The sequence below is a fragment of the Eutrigla gurnardus genome (assembly GCF_963514095.1).
Source record: "Eutrigla gurnardus genome assembly, chromosome: 18".
Taxonomy (NCBI): domain Eukaryota; kingdom Metazoa; phylum Chordata; class Actinopteri; order Perciformes; family Triglidae; genus Eutrigla; species Eutrigla gurnardus.
This window is the reverse complement of record NC_139929.1, coordinates 10,296,140-10,313,898: the sequence shown is the minus strand read 5'-3', so window position 1 is coordinate 10,313,898 and position 17,759 is coordinate 10,296,140. Positions and strand designations below refer to the sequence as shown.

The 17,759-nt window shown below is 40.0% G+C and overlaps 1 protein-coding gene across 1 annotated transcript; it reads right to left on the bottom strand.

Annotated features, from left to right (window-relative positions):
• Window positions 1-10,135: 10,135 nt before the first annotated feature.
• Window positions 10,136-11,003, bottom strand: LOC311028712 (U6 snRNA-associated Sm-like protein LSm5). Its single transcript, XM_084033424.1, has 4 exons — window positions 10,899-11,003; window positions 10,745-10,772; window positions 10,593-10,665; window positions 10,136-10,452 (listed from the first exon to the last, which is right to left on the bottom strand). Exons 1-4 carry the CDS (start codon window positions 10,951-10,953, stop codon window positions 10,420-10,422), a joined length of 189 nt encoding a protein of 62 aa, XP_083889550.1. The 5' UTR covers window positions 10,954-11,003; the 3' UTR covers window positions 10,136-10,419.
• Window positions 11,004-17,759: the final 6,756 nt, after the last annotated feature.

Here is a 17,759-nt window from a genome sequence, read left to right as displayed (position 1 = left end):
GAAAAAAAATGGGAGATGGTTGATGAGTCTACGTTTTCTTCCTCTTCCTGATTTGTTCTCAACTGTTAAGAGGGGCACACCCAAGTCACAACTCTCCCACAAAGGTCATCAGATATACATAAAAAAAAGTAGAAATGCACCATGGATCTATCAGAACGATTTATTAGTGATGGGCAAAGGGAAGCTTCGAAACAGTTCGAAGCGATGTTTCAGTATGTGTTGAAGCCTTGAAACGAATATGAAACCTCACTCTACAGTGGCATCTAATCCACTTATGTGAACTACATGCTCTGGCCAAAGAAAACTCCTAAATATGTGCCACTATGAAATGAGCCGGTCTTAGGTTTCCTCAATTTAAGTAGAATACAGGTTGAATTAAAGAAACATTATTAAAAATAAATAAATAAATGACACATTGTAATATGCAATACAATAAAAGATTTGTATTCAAAAATAATATTTGTTCAGCTCTTTTTGAGCTGAGTCCGTTTCTTTTTTTGGATGACACTTCCCCTGCTTTTGAAAAAATCCTTTCACGGGGGACACTTAAAAATGTCTTAGTCAGTTGGTACAAATTAGGGAAGACAGCACGTCGCTCTTGCCAGTATTTCAAAGGATCTGCCCGTCTTGGAATAGTCGTTTCGAAACAGAGGCGTTCCTTCAATCACTGAACTACAGTCACGTGACATGGGCGTTTCAGAACCGCTTTTCGGCACAACATTTCGAAACGTTTCGATCCGGGGGTGCAGTCGAATAGTCTTTTTTGCTTAGGAAGGTTCCTAACTGAAGAAGTGACCCGGAAGTAAACAAGTGGCCGCCATGATAAGAGCCGTTCGGATTCTCTAAATGCAAAGGAAAGGAGCTCCAATGCTTCCTTTCAGAGCTACTTTAGCATAGGATGCAACGGACCTTCCTATGCGATAGGAAAGGAGATTACGCCGACCCACAATTCTTTGCGAGAGCAACATTTAAAGTGCCGCACACCTCGGCCATTAATTGATGATGAATTTCAAAATAAAAGCCCACTTAATAGTCAAATATGATCAATATTTCCCTCAAGTACAGATCCACGTTAAGAGGAAACTCCCTGTTTCTTTAATTTTGAAAATCCACATCAGATCTTCCTGAAATTATCTGAGTGCAGCTCTGAGGTTGAGTACTATCAGTCTGAAGTGAAATTAGTCTGTGGAAACAGGGAGTTTTCGTTCAAAGTAAATCTGAAATCAAAGGGAAATGTCATCAAAAATGTCACATTTTAAAGGGCTTTAATTTTGAAAATCCACATCAGATCTTCCTGAAATTATCTGAGTGCAGCTCTGAGATTGAGTACTATCAGTCTGAAGTGAAATGAGTCTGTGGAAATAGGGAGTTTTCTTTTAAAGTAAATCTGAAATCAAACGAAATGTCATCAAAAATGTCACATTTCAGAGGGCTTTCATTTTGAAAATCCACATCAGATCTGAGTGCAGCTCTGAGGTTGAGTACTATCAGTCTGAAGTGAAATTAGTCTGTGGAAACAGGGAGTTTCCTCTTAACGTGAATCTGAATTTGAGGGAAATATTGAAAATATTTTGAATTTCAGAGGGCTTTAATTTTGAAAATCCACATCAGATCTTCCTGAAATTATCTGAGTGCAGCTCTGAGGTTGAGTACTATCAGTCTGAAGTGAAATTAGTCTGTGGAAACAGGGAGTTTTCTTTCAAAGTAAATCTGAAATCAAAGGGAAATGTCATCAAAAATGTCACATTTCAGAGGGCTTTAATTTTGAAAATCCACATCAGATCTTCCTGAAATTATCTGAGTGCAGCTCTGAGGTTGAGTACTATCAGTCTGAAGTGAAATTAGTCTGTGGAAACAGGCAGTTTCCCTCCAATAGCAATCTGAACTTGAGGGAAATATGGATGATATTTGACATTTCAGAGGGCTTTAATTTTGAAAATCCACATCAGATCTGCCTGAAATGATCTGAGTGCAGCTCTGAGGTTGAGTACTATCAGTCTGAAGTGAAATTAGTCTGTGGAAACAGGGAGTTTTCGTTCAAAGTAAATCTGAAATCAAAGGGAAATGTCATCAAAAATGTCACATTTTAAAGGGCTTTAATTTTGAAAATCCACATCAGATCTTCCTGAAATTATCTGAGTGCAGCTCTGAGATTGAGTACTATCAGTCTGAAGTGAAATGAGTCTGTGGAAATAGGGAGTTTTCTTTTAAAGTAAATCTGAAATCAAAGGGAAATGTCATCAAAAATGTCACATTTCAGAGGGCTTTCATTTTGAAAATCCACATCAGATCTGACTGAAATTATCTGAGTGCAGCTCTGAGGTTGAGTACTATCAGTCTGAAGTGAAATTAGTCTGTGGAAACAGGGAGTTTCCTCTTAACGTGAATCTGAATTTGAGGGAAATATTGAAAATATTTTGAATTTCAGAGGGCTTTAATTTTGAAAATCCACATCAGATCTTCCTGAAATTATCTGAGTGCAGCTCTGAGGTTGAGTACTATCAGTCTGAAGTGAAATTAGTCTGTGGAAACAGGGAGTTTTCTTTCAAAGTAAATCTGAAATCAAAGGGAAATGTCATCAAAAATGTCACATTTCAGAGGGCTTTAATTTTGAAAATCCACATCAGATCTTCCTGAAATTATCTGAGTGCAGCTCTGAGGTTGAGTACTATCAGTCTGAAGTGAAATTAGTCTGTGGAAACAGGCAGTTTCCCTCCAATAGCAATCTGAACTTGAGGGAAATATGGATGATATTTGACATTTCAGAGGGCTTTAATTTTGAAAATCCACATCAGATCTGCCTGAAATGATCTGAGTGCAGCTCTGAGGTTGAGTACTATCAGTCTGAAGTGAAATTAGTCTGTGGAAACAGGGAGTTTCCTCTTAACGTGGATCTGTACTTGAGGGAAATATTGATCATATTTGACTATTAAGTGGGCTTTTATTTTGAAATTCATCATCAGAAACTCCAGCTATTGTGTTAATTTTTACGTTGGACTATTTATTCACACAGATGAAATGTCATGGCCTCATGAATTAGGATGGTAAAATGAATTAAGTAAATAATCAATGAATTAACTCCTTAAATGTTCAATTAATTAATTAACTAATCGACTGAATGAATGAAATCATGTTAACTTGTAAAGTGTGTTCATAGGTCGGTGCTTTTATTTTGAATTCCGTTCATGGACTGCATTACCGTATTAGCTAACGTATACAAGCACCACAAATCAACTGGCGGCTAGGTTGACTGGGGATTTTGGAGTGGAGGCGGGCTTGACCGCAGTGAATTCTACTCGCTGGCAAAAAAAAATTCAATGCCGCCGCCGGCTAGTTCAAGCGGCAACTCTCTGTGGAACTTTCTGTTGACGTCAACTGTCAATCATCTCTATTCTACATTCTGATTGGTACTCGCTTCACTCGCATCGCAGAAAGTTAAAGTTATTTTCTCTCCGTCCCCGCCCACACATCACATCGCCTGTCCTGGACACATTCCGCTAGAACACATTCACATTCATTGACTGTTGTCGCTCAGAGATGGGCGAGTGGAGACGTATATGAACGAGGCTTTAGTCAAAACCAAAACACCAAGGAAGGCTGAGGAATAGTCACTTATATTAATAATAAAAATAACAATAATAATAGTCATAATAAACTAATAGTATAAAGGCTCAGCACTGTGTTTTAGTCATTTTTGTTTTCATCTTTTCTTGAATGCTTAAACTCCTCAACCCCATTTAGTATGTCAACATTTGTATCAGTACCAGCAGTTTGTAAGAAATTGGTCAGTATTTGATATGTCATATTTTGGTTCTCAAAATTCACCAAATTGATGCATTAAAATGAAATTATTAGGAAACGGTTTGATACAAGCTGCAGAACAAAATCGCAACCAAATGTCACATTAAAAGAGGCATCATCAGTAAACAGAAACTCAAGTCAGCCAGCAGATGGCTCTCAACCTCTTCTAAGTTTCCTGTCACGTTCTGTACAAACAGATCAGGGAAATTCCCAGAAGCACTTGAACTAGTTCACACACCATCATCAACAGGAAATCCAATGACATTAGCTCAACAGTACACTAAAAAGATAAACACACTTTTATGAATAAACTGGGCAACAGTGTGCAGGATCTCTTGCTTAAAAAACCCCTGCATGAACTGCAAGCATCGCCTGTTTGTTTAGCTTCACATCAACTCAAGATGTTCACAGAGGAAGGGGTCGGCCTCACAGAGGAACTCAATCATCTCTGAACTAGCAGCTTCGCCTTTCTTCCTCACCGTGTCGATAACAAAACGTGCTTTGTCTCTTTTGCTTTGCATCTCGTCCGCCGACTCCCTCTCAGAATCCGACATCACCGCTTTCTCAAACAGTTTGTCCAGCAGACTTTTGAGAACAGGTCCTGATATCCCATCGACGAAGCTGCTCCGTATGCCAAACAGCCTCTCGTTAGGCTGGAGATTCAGAGCGCTCGCCACACGGCACCTCTTGACACCTGTGGATGAAAGACAAACTCTTCTTTCCCAGACACTGTGGGAGCTGTTGGTGTCTCTCAAAATCAGCTTAATATGTTTCAGCGTTGTTTCCCAATTCACCTGGAATGATGGGAAGAAGTTGTCATAGTCGTCACAGTCAAACTCTGCTTCTGTGGGTTGAACTAAAACCGAGTCGTCTTCGGGACAAGTGGACAGAGTGTATTCCTGCTTGGGGTGTAGTTTACAGTGTGGGGACGTCTCTATGTAGCGCTCATCTCCATCTAACTTCTTCCTGAATCGCAGCACGTCCCGGAGCACCACGTTCCTCGGTAGCAACAACACATTGAGGAGGGATTCAGGATCAGGACCATCCGGAGGCCTGTAGAACAGGAGAACCAGCGCTCGGACCGGGTCAGGTGGTGAGTCTTCATCCTTGACATTACCAAAACCAGAAAACCCATTGATTTTTATGACAACGTGAGATTCTGTTACCTTGTGAGGGCTGATAAACTCAACGCCGTCATCGGTCACATGAGTGACTGACAGGAAATCACATCCGCCGGTGGAGCTGATCTCACAGTGTGGGAGATGAAGCCAGCACACAGACTGCTGCACACATTTGATGTCAAACAGGGGTCCTGCAGGCTTCTTGTGATGCTGGTCCAGTAGTCTCCTGTCCCAAGGGACAGTCCTGTAGACCACGTCCCCTCCTCCTTCCATGTGAAACACCAAGCCTGTCACACTGCACAGGTACAGGCCTGGGCAGGAGCACTGGAACAGGTAGGTTTCATCGTTTTCATCAGCAGCCATATCAGGTGTAAACTCCTCATATGTGGTTTTTAGCAGCATGTCAGGTAAGCTTTCAGTTGATCTAAAGGTCTTGCTCTCTTCAGAGGTTGTTCGACTAAGTGAAGGCATGCTGTGAGAACGAGGCGGGCAGCGGGAATCTCTCCTGGGTGGATCTCCCGGCAGGGTGTTTGTGACTAAGTAGTTCACAGCTTTAACAGGTACGTCCACTTCCAACAGGGCATCACTACACGCCCCTGGATCTCCGTCAGACTGCACAGAACAGAGCTCAAATCCATCTGGTGGTATGCCTCCTTCAGGGCAGACAGTTGAATCCTGGATGATCGTGGGTTTGCCTTGTGGACATGGAGGTCCAGCAACAGCTGGAATAATGAATTGAGAGCAGATGGGTGTAGCAGAGTCTGAACCACCACTAGTGGAGAGTTGAAGGGTGGGAGGACCAGCTGTTGCATTCAGCTCCATTTCCAGGGTTTTATCAGACTCTGCTGCAGAGGAGAGGCTTGTTACCATTGCTCTTTCTGTGAGTGCACCAGGTGGAGGTTGATCTAACATGTAGGCAGGGCAATCAGTGGTCAAAGCATTAAAGCAATATTTCTTATATTTTTTCAGTTTTGGGAAGATGGGGCTCCTGGTTCGCTTCCGAGCAAGTGCAGAAGACATCTGTATGTCGGAATGCTGACCCGGGTCAAAATATGCTATGTTAGATGAACCAAACTGATGATGCTTTGTCTCAGACAGAAGACTACTAGTCCACTCATCGTCTGTCTCAGACAGAGCAGCACCACGTGGCTCATAGTCCCTCTTAGACAGAGGACCACCAAGCAGCTCATCGTATGTCTCGGATGGAGGACGACCAAGCTGCTCATAGTTCCCCTCAGACAGAGGACAACCAACCCACTCATCGTCTGTGTCAGACAGAGCACCATCACATGGCTCATCGTATATATCGGACTGAAGAAGAAAAAACTGCTCAAAGTGCTCCTTAGACAGAGCCCCTGCTCTTCTGGAGTTAAGAAGACACATATTCACATTGTTCCCCTCAGACTGAGGACTTCCAAACTGAGGCTGGCGAATTCGAGTTGGACGGCTTCGAAGGACTGGGGAGCGGGGCGAACTATCTCTGCAGATCCTGGACAGAGCTCTCCTGATCGCTCTGGCTGCCCTGCTGAAACACGATTCTTCTCTTTCTTCTCCTGTATGTCTCACAGCTGACGTCATTATAACGCGTTCTCAAGTGTCACAATCAGAATATCTGGAGCTGAATATCACTTGTTAGTCTTTTTGAGATGACGATAATGATGTTTTCTCTTGCTTTTAAGCTTCCTCTTCAGCCCCGGAAAAATGCACTTCACATTGCTTTTTTCATGTCTCATCTTTTTCTTTTCACATGTATGATTATCTTTTAATCTCTTGATGTTTTTAAATGACGCCCATCCAGTTGTTTCTCCGGCTCTGCACCCTGAAATAAAATGACAAAAAATGTAAATCTCTAATCTTTCAGTTCATTTATTCAACAGAATTTTTACAGATGTTTAACCACAAATGATAACCAATATACTAGAATACACAATGCTGCAGGTAAATACTTTTACTCAACTTCTGTACAGTTTTGAGGTACTTATATTTGCATTTGATGCATCTTTCTACTTCTCTACATCTATTTGATAACTTAAGTTTGTTGTTAATAAATCAATTCATACATTTTAATTCAATTGTTAAAACGAGCTCCATCTTTACCTGCTGCAACATCAAAATACAAATAAATCTTACATAAATCTATAAATATATATCTGAAAGGCAAAATCTTAACGTACTTATTTTGTATTTTGCTGCCAATACTACTTTTCCTTAAATACCATTTTGAATGCAGGACTTTTACTGAAGTAAACGATTTGAATACTTCTTCCACCAGACATAACTCTTCATCACCGTTTTCTTTTCACTTTGCCCAAGACTAATAAAGAAGATAAGTTATATTTTAACGAACAACGACAAATGTTTTTGATTAAGTATAAGTTGTACAACTATGAGATAAAAAACAAATAAAGAAAATCTTGTGTTTTCAAACTGTAATTGTCATTTATTTGTAAAATGAAAAGACATTTTTTGTCATGTGTGATTCATGACGGACTTCTAATTTAACCTTTTTTTGTATAACAAATCTTCAATTAGGAATCTTACAAAAATATTTTCCTCACTCAAGATTAAGAAAGTAAAAGATTTGAATACTTCATCACTGTTTTCTTTTCACTTTGCCCAAGACTAATAAAGAAGATAAGTTATAGTTTAGTCCATTTAAAAAATGAACAACAACAAAATAAATGATAAACACAAAGTCTAATAATAGCTCAGTTCTGTTAAAAGGAAAAAAGCGAGAGGAAGCTTCAAAACCAACTCAGCCATGACAGGAAATGAATCTGGGTCAGAGAAGGTTAAAGAAGAAAAAAAACCCCAATCAACAAGCAATTAAATGGTAAAAATATATTTAAAATAAAAAATCAATTAATGCAGAATTATTCAAATGTCCACCCAATTAACAGCATTAATAACAAATATTCTAAATAAAAGGTCAATGGCAGGTTAATTTCATTTTAAAGTATAAAAGTATTAGCATAAAAATGTACTTTAAGTTCTAAAGTAAAAAGATTTGTCAGAATGGTCCATTTCAGAATTATACATACATTACATTTGAATTATTGATGCATTCATGTGTTAATTTAATGTTGCAGCCGGTAAAGGTGGAGCTCAGCATCAATACACGTAAATCGTAATCTATATTATTACATCCAAATGTATTTGTTGATAAAATTTGATGTGTGATTAATCTGAATCTGCAAAGTAACAAAATAGAAAACAAATGTAGTGGAGAAGTATGAAGTAGCAGAAGAGGGAAATACTCAAGTAAAGTACAAATACTTCAAATTGTACTTAAGTTCAGCACTACATATATTTAGAATAAACCAAAAATCCTCATAAATGCACTTCATAAAAACGTTATTTCTCACAATGGCTAATTATAAGTGTGAGCTATTAATGCAGATATTTTGTCTCAGACTTACCGGTGAGCTGCACAATGAGTTCAACCTTCAACATTAAAAGAAAAAAAATTAAAATGTCAGAGATGGTTGGTGAGTCTGCGTTTTCTTCCTCTTCCTGATTTGTTTTTAACTGTTAAGAGCAAGCAATGGGGCGCACCCAAGTCACAACTCTCCCACAAAGGTCATCAGATATACATAAAAAAAAAAGTAGAAATGCACCATGGATCTATCAGAACGATTTATCCTCTCGAGTTATTAAATAAATTATTCTACTGCATGAATAATAAATTGTCAATCAAATATTTTTAAAAGCAGTGTTTATTTCTATGTTATGTTCTTTATATCTTCATGGACATTTGTTTTTTCTCTGCCATTCTGCATAAGTTATTAAATAAAAAACAATGATTGTGGACATTTCATCAGCAGTTGATATGACCTTTAAGGTAAATGTTTTACCTTTAAAACGTTTTCACTATAAAAGATGTTTTAAAGGTCAAATATTGTAAAAAGTGAGATATTTATGTCTTAAATTATATTATAAAGCATACTGTGAACATATTGAGACAGTCAAGTGAAGAAATTTACACAGTTCGTATTCAGAAACTGTTCCTTTAAATGAGCCGTTAGTACACATGTGATGTTACAAATATATAATATAAAGACCATTTTACACTTTTAAATGTAAATATTGTAAACGTCTTCAACGACAATATTGTAAACGTCTTCAACGACATACAAATATCTGGGGCTGCAGCTGGACGACAGATTGGACTGGACAGCAAACATGGAATCTGTCCACAGGAAAGGACAGAGCCGTCTGTACTTCCTGAGAAGGCTGGGGTCCTTTAACATCTGTAAAAAACTGCTGCGGATGTTCTACCAGTCTGTGGTGGCCAGCATCCTCTTCTACGCTGTGGTTTGCTGGGGAGGAAGCAGCAAGAAGAGGGACGCTGCCCGACGCTGGAAAGCAGACTGTTTCAGACCGATGGTGAATCGGTATTTGGACAGACAGTATCAGAAAAGACTTTCCGAGCATTAAAGCATGTAAAAAATCTCTAGTTGCAACACAACAAGAAATACAACCTGGAAATGATCATGATATACAGTATATGCTTTAAACCTGTTTTTTTTATCTTTATTGTTAAACTTTATTGTCCTCATTCCTATATGTTATTTCTGTATGGTGATGAAAATCTCAAAAAGTCAAATTTGGGTAGTACAGTACTTGACCAAAGGTGATTCTGATTGTTTTGGTAGATAAACAATCAACAGTACTTTGATGCACGCTCTTTAGTATTTTGCTTGATATTAATACAGGCTAAGGGCTACATTTCCTGTGACTTATAAAACTGTTTCTGTTGAATTATCTTGGTATTTTCAGAGGGAAGATGTTGTTGGAACAGCTTGCCATCTGCTTATCTTGAGACTTATTCTGGTGATTTTCTCCATTTTTCTGTCAATAAATCCCATGAAAAGATAAAACCCAATACAGAACGTATAAACTGAAAAATTACTACTTTTTTTCACATGGCTGTTTTTTTAGAAACATATTTACATCTCCAGTGGGAACAATGGGCATGGATCTGAGAGGCACGCACACACACACTTTGATGAAATGAATGATTTAATGTAGCTCTCTACCTCCAGGTGGACTATTGCTTTTCTGGTCAACGGGAAGGACGTGGCCATCCACTTTGAGATCAGAGCAATTTCAAAACACTTTCGTTCTTTCTTTCTACACACAATAACTCTTTCGTTTTGTACAAATGTTTTTATTTAAGTACAAGTTGCTATGCGCAACTATGCGATAAAAAAACAAATAAAGAAAATCTTGTGTTTTCAAACTGCAATTGTCATTTATTTGTAAAATGAAAAAACATTTTTTTGTCATGTGTGATTCATGATGGACTTCTGATTTAACCTTTTTTTTTCTATAACAAATCTTCAATTAGGAATCTTACAAAAATATTTTCCTCACTCAAGATCAAGAAGGAATGATCCAAAAATAACAATAATGATATAGTCAACTAAGGAACGCAACATAGGGAAGGCATAAATCCACAACACAAAACTCTCAGTCTTCAAAGACGATTCTCATCTCATACTTCAGGACCTTCTCCTCCAGGTATGAGCTGCAAAAAAAGAGAAAATCTATGGATATAAATCCTACTGTGACAGTGAAAACAGTAACAGATGCTTTGAAGGTGTAAGGCACACTTGTGAGTCAATAAGGTGGATGTAATGATGCCAAACATGCAGCATATTAACATACCATGGTGCTGTTATTGCCATTGAGGAGGATCTGGTCCAGTTTGGTTATCCTCCGCCCCTCTGGTGTGATTTCACTGAAACATATATTGAGTTCATTCAGCAGTTTGGTTGAAAAGTGACTGGACTCAATGCAAAAACAAGAGGTGCACTTACAATTCTGTCACATCTTCCAGGACCATATCTAACACAATGAGTTAAGGACAAAAACTGGAACAATATTCAGAGACAGTCAAATAATGCAGTTTGTCAAATATGAGAAAATACGTGGGTTTTTTCAGTCACATTGTAATTAATCTGGAAAGGATACTGACAAAGTCGTCGAAACCCAGCAGAGTCCCGACGATTTCTTTATCGGTTTTCATGACGATGTGAATTCGGGACCCAATACATTTGTCGACAAGCTCTAAAAGATGAAACACAAATTGAAATCCAGTGTTTTTTTTATTATTTTCTCTTTGCTCAATTGCACAGGAGTCCCTAATCATATGAAGTGATTAGTAGTCAGAATTAAATAATTGATTCTCATTTCAGTTATTTTTCAGTCACATCCTACAAATGTGAGGATTTCATGTCTCCTTGTCATACATGATAGTAGACTTTTACTATATTTGGGTCACTGCAAGTTATACTTATTTTCATTTTAAATTAATTCTTCAATGCAATCGACTAATTCTGTCTATAAAAGGTGGTCAGTTTATCTGACTAACAGCCAAAAATATAAGGATATTTAATCAGTTAACAAATATTGAGCGATCCCTTCAAACAATGCCGCGGTGAAAATCGTACTTAAAGTATTACAAGTAGAACCTGTGACTGTACTCGTTGAGGTGGAGCTCATTTTTTACCAGTTCATTCATTTTTCATTATGGATCTATTTGCTGATTATACCGTCCATTAATTATTTTCCCTTATAACAAGACATTTGAGTAACGTTAAGGAAATTAACCTGTATGTAGCCTAACTTATACAACAAAATAAAACTGCCAATCTGGTACGTTATGCTAATAGCACTCGCAAAGACGGCTAACGTTAGTATCTAGCGGCTCTAATAATAGGCCTAAACAGGAGGGCAGCAGCGCTTATTTAAGGGGGAATCCTCGCGGCTCGTTTGGCTCATCAACGTTCTGTTTTCCCTAGTGATGGGCAAAGGGAAGCTTCGAAACAGTTTGAAGCGATGTTTCAGTATGTGTTGAAGCCTTGAAACGAATATGAAACCTGACTCTACAGTGGCATCTAGTGGCCACTTCTGTGAACTACTTGCTCTGGCCAAAGAAAACTCCTAAATATGTGCCACTATGAAATGAGCCGGTCTTAGGTTTCCTTAAGTTAAGTAGAATACAGGTTGAATTAAAGAAACATTAAAAATAAATAAATGACACATTGTTATATGCAATACAATAATCAAAGATTTTTATTCAAAAATAATATTTGTTCAGCTCTTTTTGAGCTGAGTCCGTTTCTTTTTTTGGATGACACTTCCCCTGCTTTTGAAAAAATCCTTTCACAGGGTACACTTGTTGCAGGGACACTTAAACATTTCTTAGTCAGTTGGTACAAATTAGGGAAGACAGCACGTCGCTCTTGCCAGTATTTCAAAGGATCTGCCCGTCTTGGAATAGCCGTTTCGAAACAGAGGCGTTCCTTCAATCACTGAACTACAGTCACGTGACATGGGCGTTTCAGAACCGCTTTTCGGCACAACATTTTGAAACGTTTCGATCCGGGGGTGCAGTCGAATAGTCAAAAAATAAGGGGTGCAGTCGAATAGTCTGTTTTGCTTAGGAAGGTTCCTAACTGAAGAAGTGACCCGGAAGTAAACAAGTGGCCGCCATGATAAGAGCTGTTCGAATTCTCTAAATGCATAGGAAAGGAGCTCCAATGCTTCCTTTCAGAGCTCCTTTAGCATAGGATGCAACGGACCTTCCTATATGAAAGGAAAGGAGATTATGCCGACCCACAATTCTTTGCGAGAGCAACATTTAAAGGCCCCTACACACCGCCCAGACGTCCAACTGCCTTATCCGACCACTCTCCGCCCACTCTGTTGCCTCTCGTCTGACCCGTTCGGTAGAAAAGTTGCGTTGTACACACAGCTTCGACGTGCTTCCGACACCACAGCAGCGTGTACGTTCTGCGCTTGCGCGAGATGCAATAAGCCTCCTTAACAGCGGGTGGCGCTAGTCTCGTGCCAGTACTCCAAAACAGGAAATGACGGAACGGAGTGCAGATAAAAACAATGCACACACAGTCTTGGTTCAGTATTCGTTCGACTCGAGAAGACCTTTGTGGACTAAATACTTGGCATTTCTGGAAAGATGACTCTGGCTAGGGTGACACTCGCGTTGTGTGCTCTCGGGCTCATTATTTTACGAAGACGTCGTCTCAGTAGGGAACGAGTAATACGGAGTTCACCATCGTCACTTCCGCCCCGCCCACACACCGCCATTGGATACTCTGATTCGCTAGCACACCGCCAATCAGAGTATCCAATGGCTCAGAAAGGAAGCATTGGAGCTCCTTTCCTTTGCATTTAGAGAATTCGAACAGCTCTTATCATGGCGGCCACTTGTTTACTTCCGGGTCACTTCTTCAGTTAGGAACCTTCCTAAGCAAAAAAGACTATTCGACTGAAAGGTTTTTTGTAGTCTGGGAGTGCTAATACTGATGTGCTCACTAAAACCTGTTTTAGTTGTTTGAAGGATTGTTCTGCCTCCTGCGTCCAAATAATATTATCCCCGGCTGCCATAGTTGATCATAGATTAGACCCTGCAGTGGTTGTGCTAATTCAGCGTAGTTAGCAATCCATTGCCTGCAAAAGCCTGTCATGTCTAAGAATGACATCATTTGCTTTTTTGTTTTTGTTTTTGGTTGTGGAGCTTGCAGAATAGCTTCTTTTCGTTTGTCATCGAGATGTTTTCCTTCCTGAGATATGTTAAAACCCAAATACTTCACCGTTTGTTTCCATAACTGGAGTTTGTTTCTACTTGCCTTGTGACCTTGTTCAGCTAAAAACTTCAGCAGCGCCAGAGTGTCTGTTTTACAGTCAGCTTGAGTTTTTGAAGCTATCAAAATATCATCGACATAGAGAATTTGACTTTGTTTTGGTGGGTTAAATTTGGCTAGATTAGAAGACATTGCCTGCGAGAAAATGTTAGGACTTTCACAATATCCCTGAGGGATCCTTGTGTAAGTGTACTTCTTTCCTCTGTATTGAAATGCAAACCAAAACTGTGAGTCTGGGTGCACTGGAATAGAGAAGAAAGCATTCGCTAGATCAATGACTGAGAAGAATTTGGCCTGTGGACTTAACTCATTTAGCAGCGTATGTGGATCTGGCACTAGGGGCGCCCTTGGTATCACAGCTCTGTTGACAGCCTGTAAGTCTTGAACCATGCGCCATCCGGTAGATGGTGCTTCTTTTTGACTGGAAACAGAGGTGTGTTTCAGGGTGACTCAGGACATTCTATGATGATTCCTGCTTTAGCCAGATCTTTTATGATTGGTTCTATGCCTGCTTCGGCCTCTGGTTTTAGTGGATCCTGACGTTGATATGGTCTGAATGATCCTTTTGGTGTAATTTTTATCGGTTCTATATCTTTTATTTTGCCCACATCTGCAGACCCAGTTGACCATAATATTAGTGGAACACCTGTTAACTGATGTTCTTCTTCTTCAGTTAATTGGTATCATTCCGCCACGTTTTGTTTGTTCCCCCCTTTTAAATGAACAGCCTTTGTACCGTTTTGTTACCCAATTTAGCTGCATGATATAAATCTCCAATTTGGGTAAAAAGCTAACTCCCCAATAAGTTAACTGGGCATAGTTTTGAGATGGCCATCGATGTGTGTACTTTTCTTTTGGTGATAGGATCCTCGATCCACACTGGGTCGCACATTGGTTCGATCATCACATGCCCTGTGGCTGACTTAACTCTGAGTCCGTCTGACCTTGATTTAATTAGACCCCCAGCATCTTCCTCCCGCACAACTGATTTGTATGCTCCGATATCGCACAGGAATTTTATTTTGCGATTGTTTACTTTTAATGTAACAAACGGCTTCTCTCCGAGGCTTAACAAGGCGTCTATTGTTACCACTGAAAGGACTTTAGCTGCCTCTGTGTCTGCTCCCTGTGTGTGTGTGTGTGTGTGTGTGTGCGGAGATCCTGTGTGCTGTGTGTGTGTGTGTGTGTGTGCCAGTACGACCTGTCTGCTGAGATAGTCATGCAGGTGGTGATTCTCGGCACCGGGGAGATGCCGTCTGAGTCCTCTGCCTCTGCCTCCTCCTCGTCCTCCTCCGGACCTGCAGTCTCTCACCCAATGTCCAGTTTTAGCAAACATCGTTCTCTCGATCTGCTCCCCTCCGCGCCCCCTCCTCTCCCTCCTTCTCCTCCTCCTCTCTGCCATCCACCCCGCTTTCTCGGTGCACCCTCTCGGTAAAACACATTGCAATCACTCCTCCAATCATCATCATCAAAACAAAGTAGTCACTTATCTTCTCCTTTCCCTTGTTTCTGTGTATGTGATGAAATAAGAGGATTGAATGTCTTACCGCTACGGGTTTTACCCCCTTGTTCTGCGTCCCATGGGTGGCCTGGTATTTGCGGAGCGGAGGCTTCTGGCGGTTCGGAGGAGGCCGGAACATGTGCCGGCCTGGGGTGGAGTGGAGGTGGCCGCAGATGAGGCTGATCTGGGTAGGGGGAGGGACAGGCGTCGGACCCAGAGGGACTCCGTCATCATCTCTCCGTTGTTCTAGAGAATAAAGAACAGGATAAAGATTAGAACTTGTCTGTTTGTGTGCTTCTTTTTCTTTTCTCTCCTGCTCTAGTTTTTTATTCCTGTCTTCCTTTTCCTGCTTTTCCTGTTCTAATTTTCTCTTTCTATCTTCTTCCTCTTGCTTTTCCTGTTCGACTTTCTTAATCCTATCTTCCTCCTCCTGCCTCGCCTGTTCTAATTTTTCTTTCTATCTACCTCCTCTTGCTTTTCCTGTTCGACTTTCTTATTTCTTTCTACTCAGCTTCCGTGTTCCGGCCGCAACACGAATGGCTGTTACCCATCATATTTTATTTATATCTAGTTCACTCTATTCTATTTTATTCTGTATAGATTGTATATATATATATATATATATATATATATATATATATATATATATATATATATATATATACGAACAACTTTTAACAAACAATAAAAAAAAATACACATAAAAAACTTAAGTTTGTCTTACCTGAGTGACTGCGCGGTTTTGATAACTCAGGCGGCCTGGGGGATCAAAGTAGTTCACGTCGTTCCAAAGACGTATTTACTGGCCTCAAGACCCAGTACTTTGAGGCAGGGATCAAAGTAGGTCTCGTCGTTCCAAAGACGTACCTTATACTGTTCTTAGACCCAGTACTCTTAGGTGCTTGACCTTGTATTTTTACTGACTTAGCAAGACTCCCTCCTAATCAAAACTAGTCAGATAGGAGTATCCTATTTTTTTTTATTTTTTGTAACTGGTCGACTTTCGTCAACACAGTTCTCTGTGTCTTGCTAAATGAGTAGAAACCTTTCCTTCCTATTTGTTAAAACCCTATTCTCGGCAAGTTGAGAATCCTGGATTCTACTATACGGTGCTTTTTGGGCCTCAAACCCACGGACTTTAAACCTAGGAATCCTTGGCAGCTCCACAGTGCTTTTCGGGCATCAAACCCCCAGACTTTGAACCTAGCTGCACTACCGGTTACAAACACAGTCTTCGAGATCCTAGATCTCGGATGTTTTACCGAAATGGTGGAAATACCCTCACTCAGGAATTTTTCTTCTTCTTTTTTTTTTTTTTTTCAAACACAATGAGTAAACCCTTTTTTTCTGATTGGTTAATACTCTACCTAATTTCTTTTTGATGCCTCAGATTCCTCCTTCGTTCGGACCCCGTCACCGCTCTCCTCTCCAGCCGGGCCCGCCTTGCAAGGTGTTCAGGTCCGGTAGTTGGAGAGGAGAAACAGATATTGGGCCCCACGTTGGGCGCCAAATGTTAAAAGAAATTTTCCGTAAACGAATAAATTCACCAAAGGAGGAGATCGGAGACAAAAGTAAAGTCGACGTCTGACTTTAATCTTGATCAAGAGGAGCAGTTACAATGCAACAACGCATGAGGATGCTACAGAGGAAGTGCTCAAATCATTGTTGTGACTTGAGTCTTTTAAAGGCACAGGAGATAATGCGTCACTGACAGTTAACCTTCATGTAGAACAAGACATCATGACTACCAGGCCTCTGATAACATTTAGGTCAGCCATGGGGATTCTAAAGTAATAAACAGTTCAACACATAAAGCTGTAACCTGAACAAAGAAAACTTTAAGACATGAGGTTATACAAAATTCTTATAACACATTTAGTATGTCAACATTTGTATCAGTACCAGCAGTTTGTAAGAAATTGGTCAGTATTTGATATGTCATATTTTGGTTCTCAAAATTCACCAAATTGATGCATTAAAATTAAATTATTAGGAAATGGTTTGATACAAGCTGCAGAACAAAATCGCAACCAAAAAGAAGTATTTAATCTCCTAAATGTCACATTAAAAGAGGCATCATCAGTAAACAGAAACTCATGTCAGCCAGCAGATGGCTCTCAACCTCTTCAAAGTTTCCTGTCACGTTCTGTACAAACAGATCAGGGAGATACCCAGAAGCACTTGAACTAGTTCACACACCATCATCAACAGGAAATCCAATGACATTAGCTCAACAGTACACTAAAAAGATAAACACACTTTTATGAATAAACTGGGCAACAGTGTGCAGGATCTCTTGCTTAAAAAAACCCTGTATGAACTGCAAGCATCGCCTGTTTGTTTAGCTTCACATCAACTCAAGATGTTCACAGAGGAAGGGGTCGGCCTCACAGAGGAACTCAATCATCTCTGAACTAGCAGCTTCGCCTTTCTTTCTCACCGTGTCGATAACAAAGCGTGCTTTGTCTCTTTTGCTTTGCATCTCGTCCGCCGACTCCCTCTCAGAATCCGACATCACCGCTTTCTCAAACAGTTTGTCCAGCAGACTTTTGAGAACAGGTCCTGATATCCCATCGACGAAGCTGCTCCGTATGCCAAACAGCCTCTCGTTAGGCGGGAGATTCAGAGCGCTCGCCACACGGCACCTCTTGACACCTGTGGATG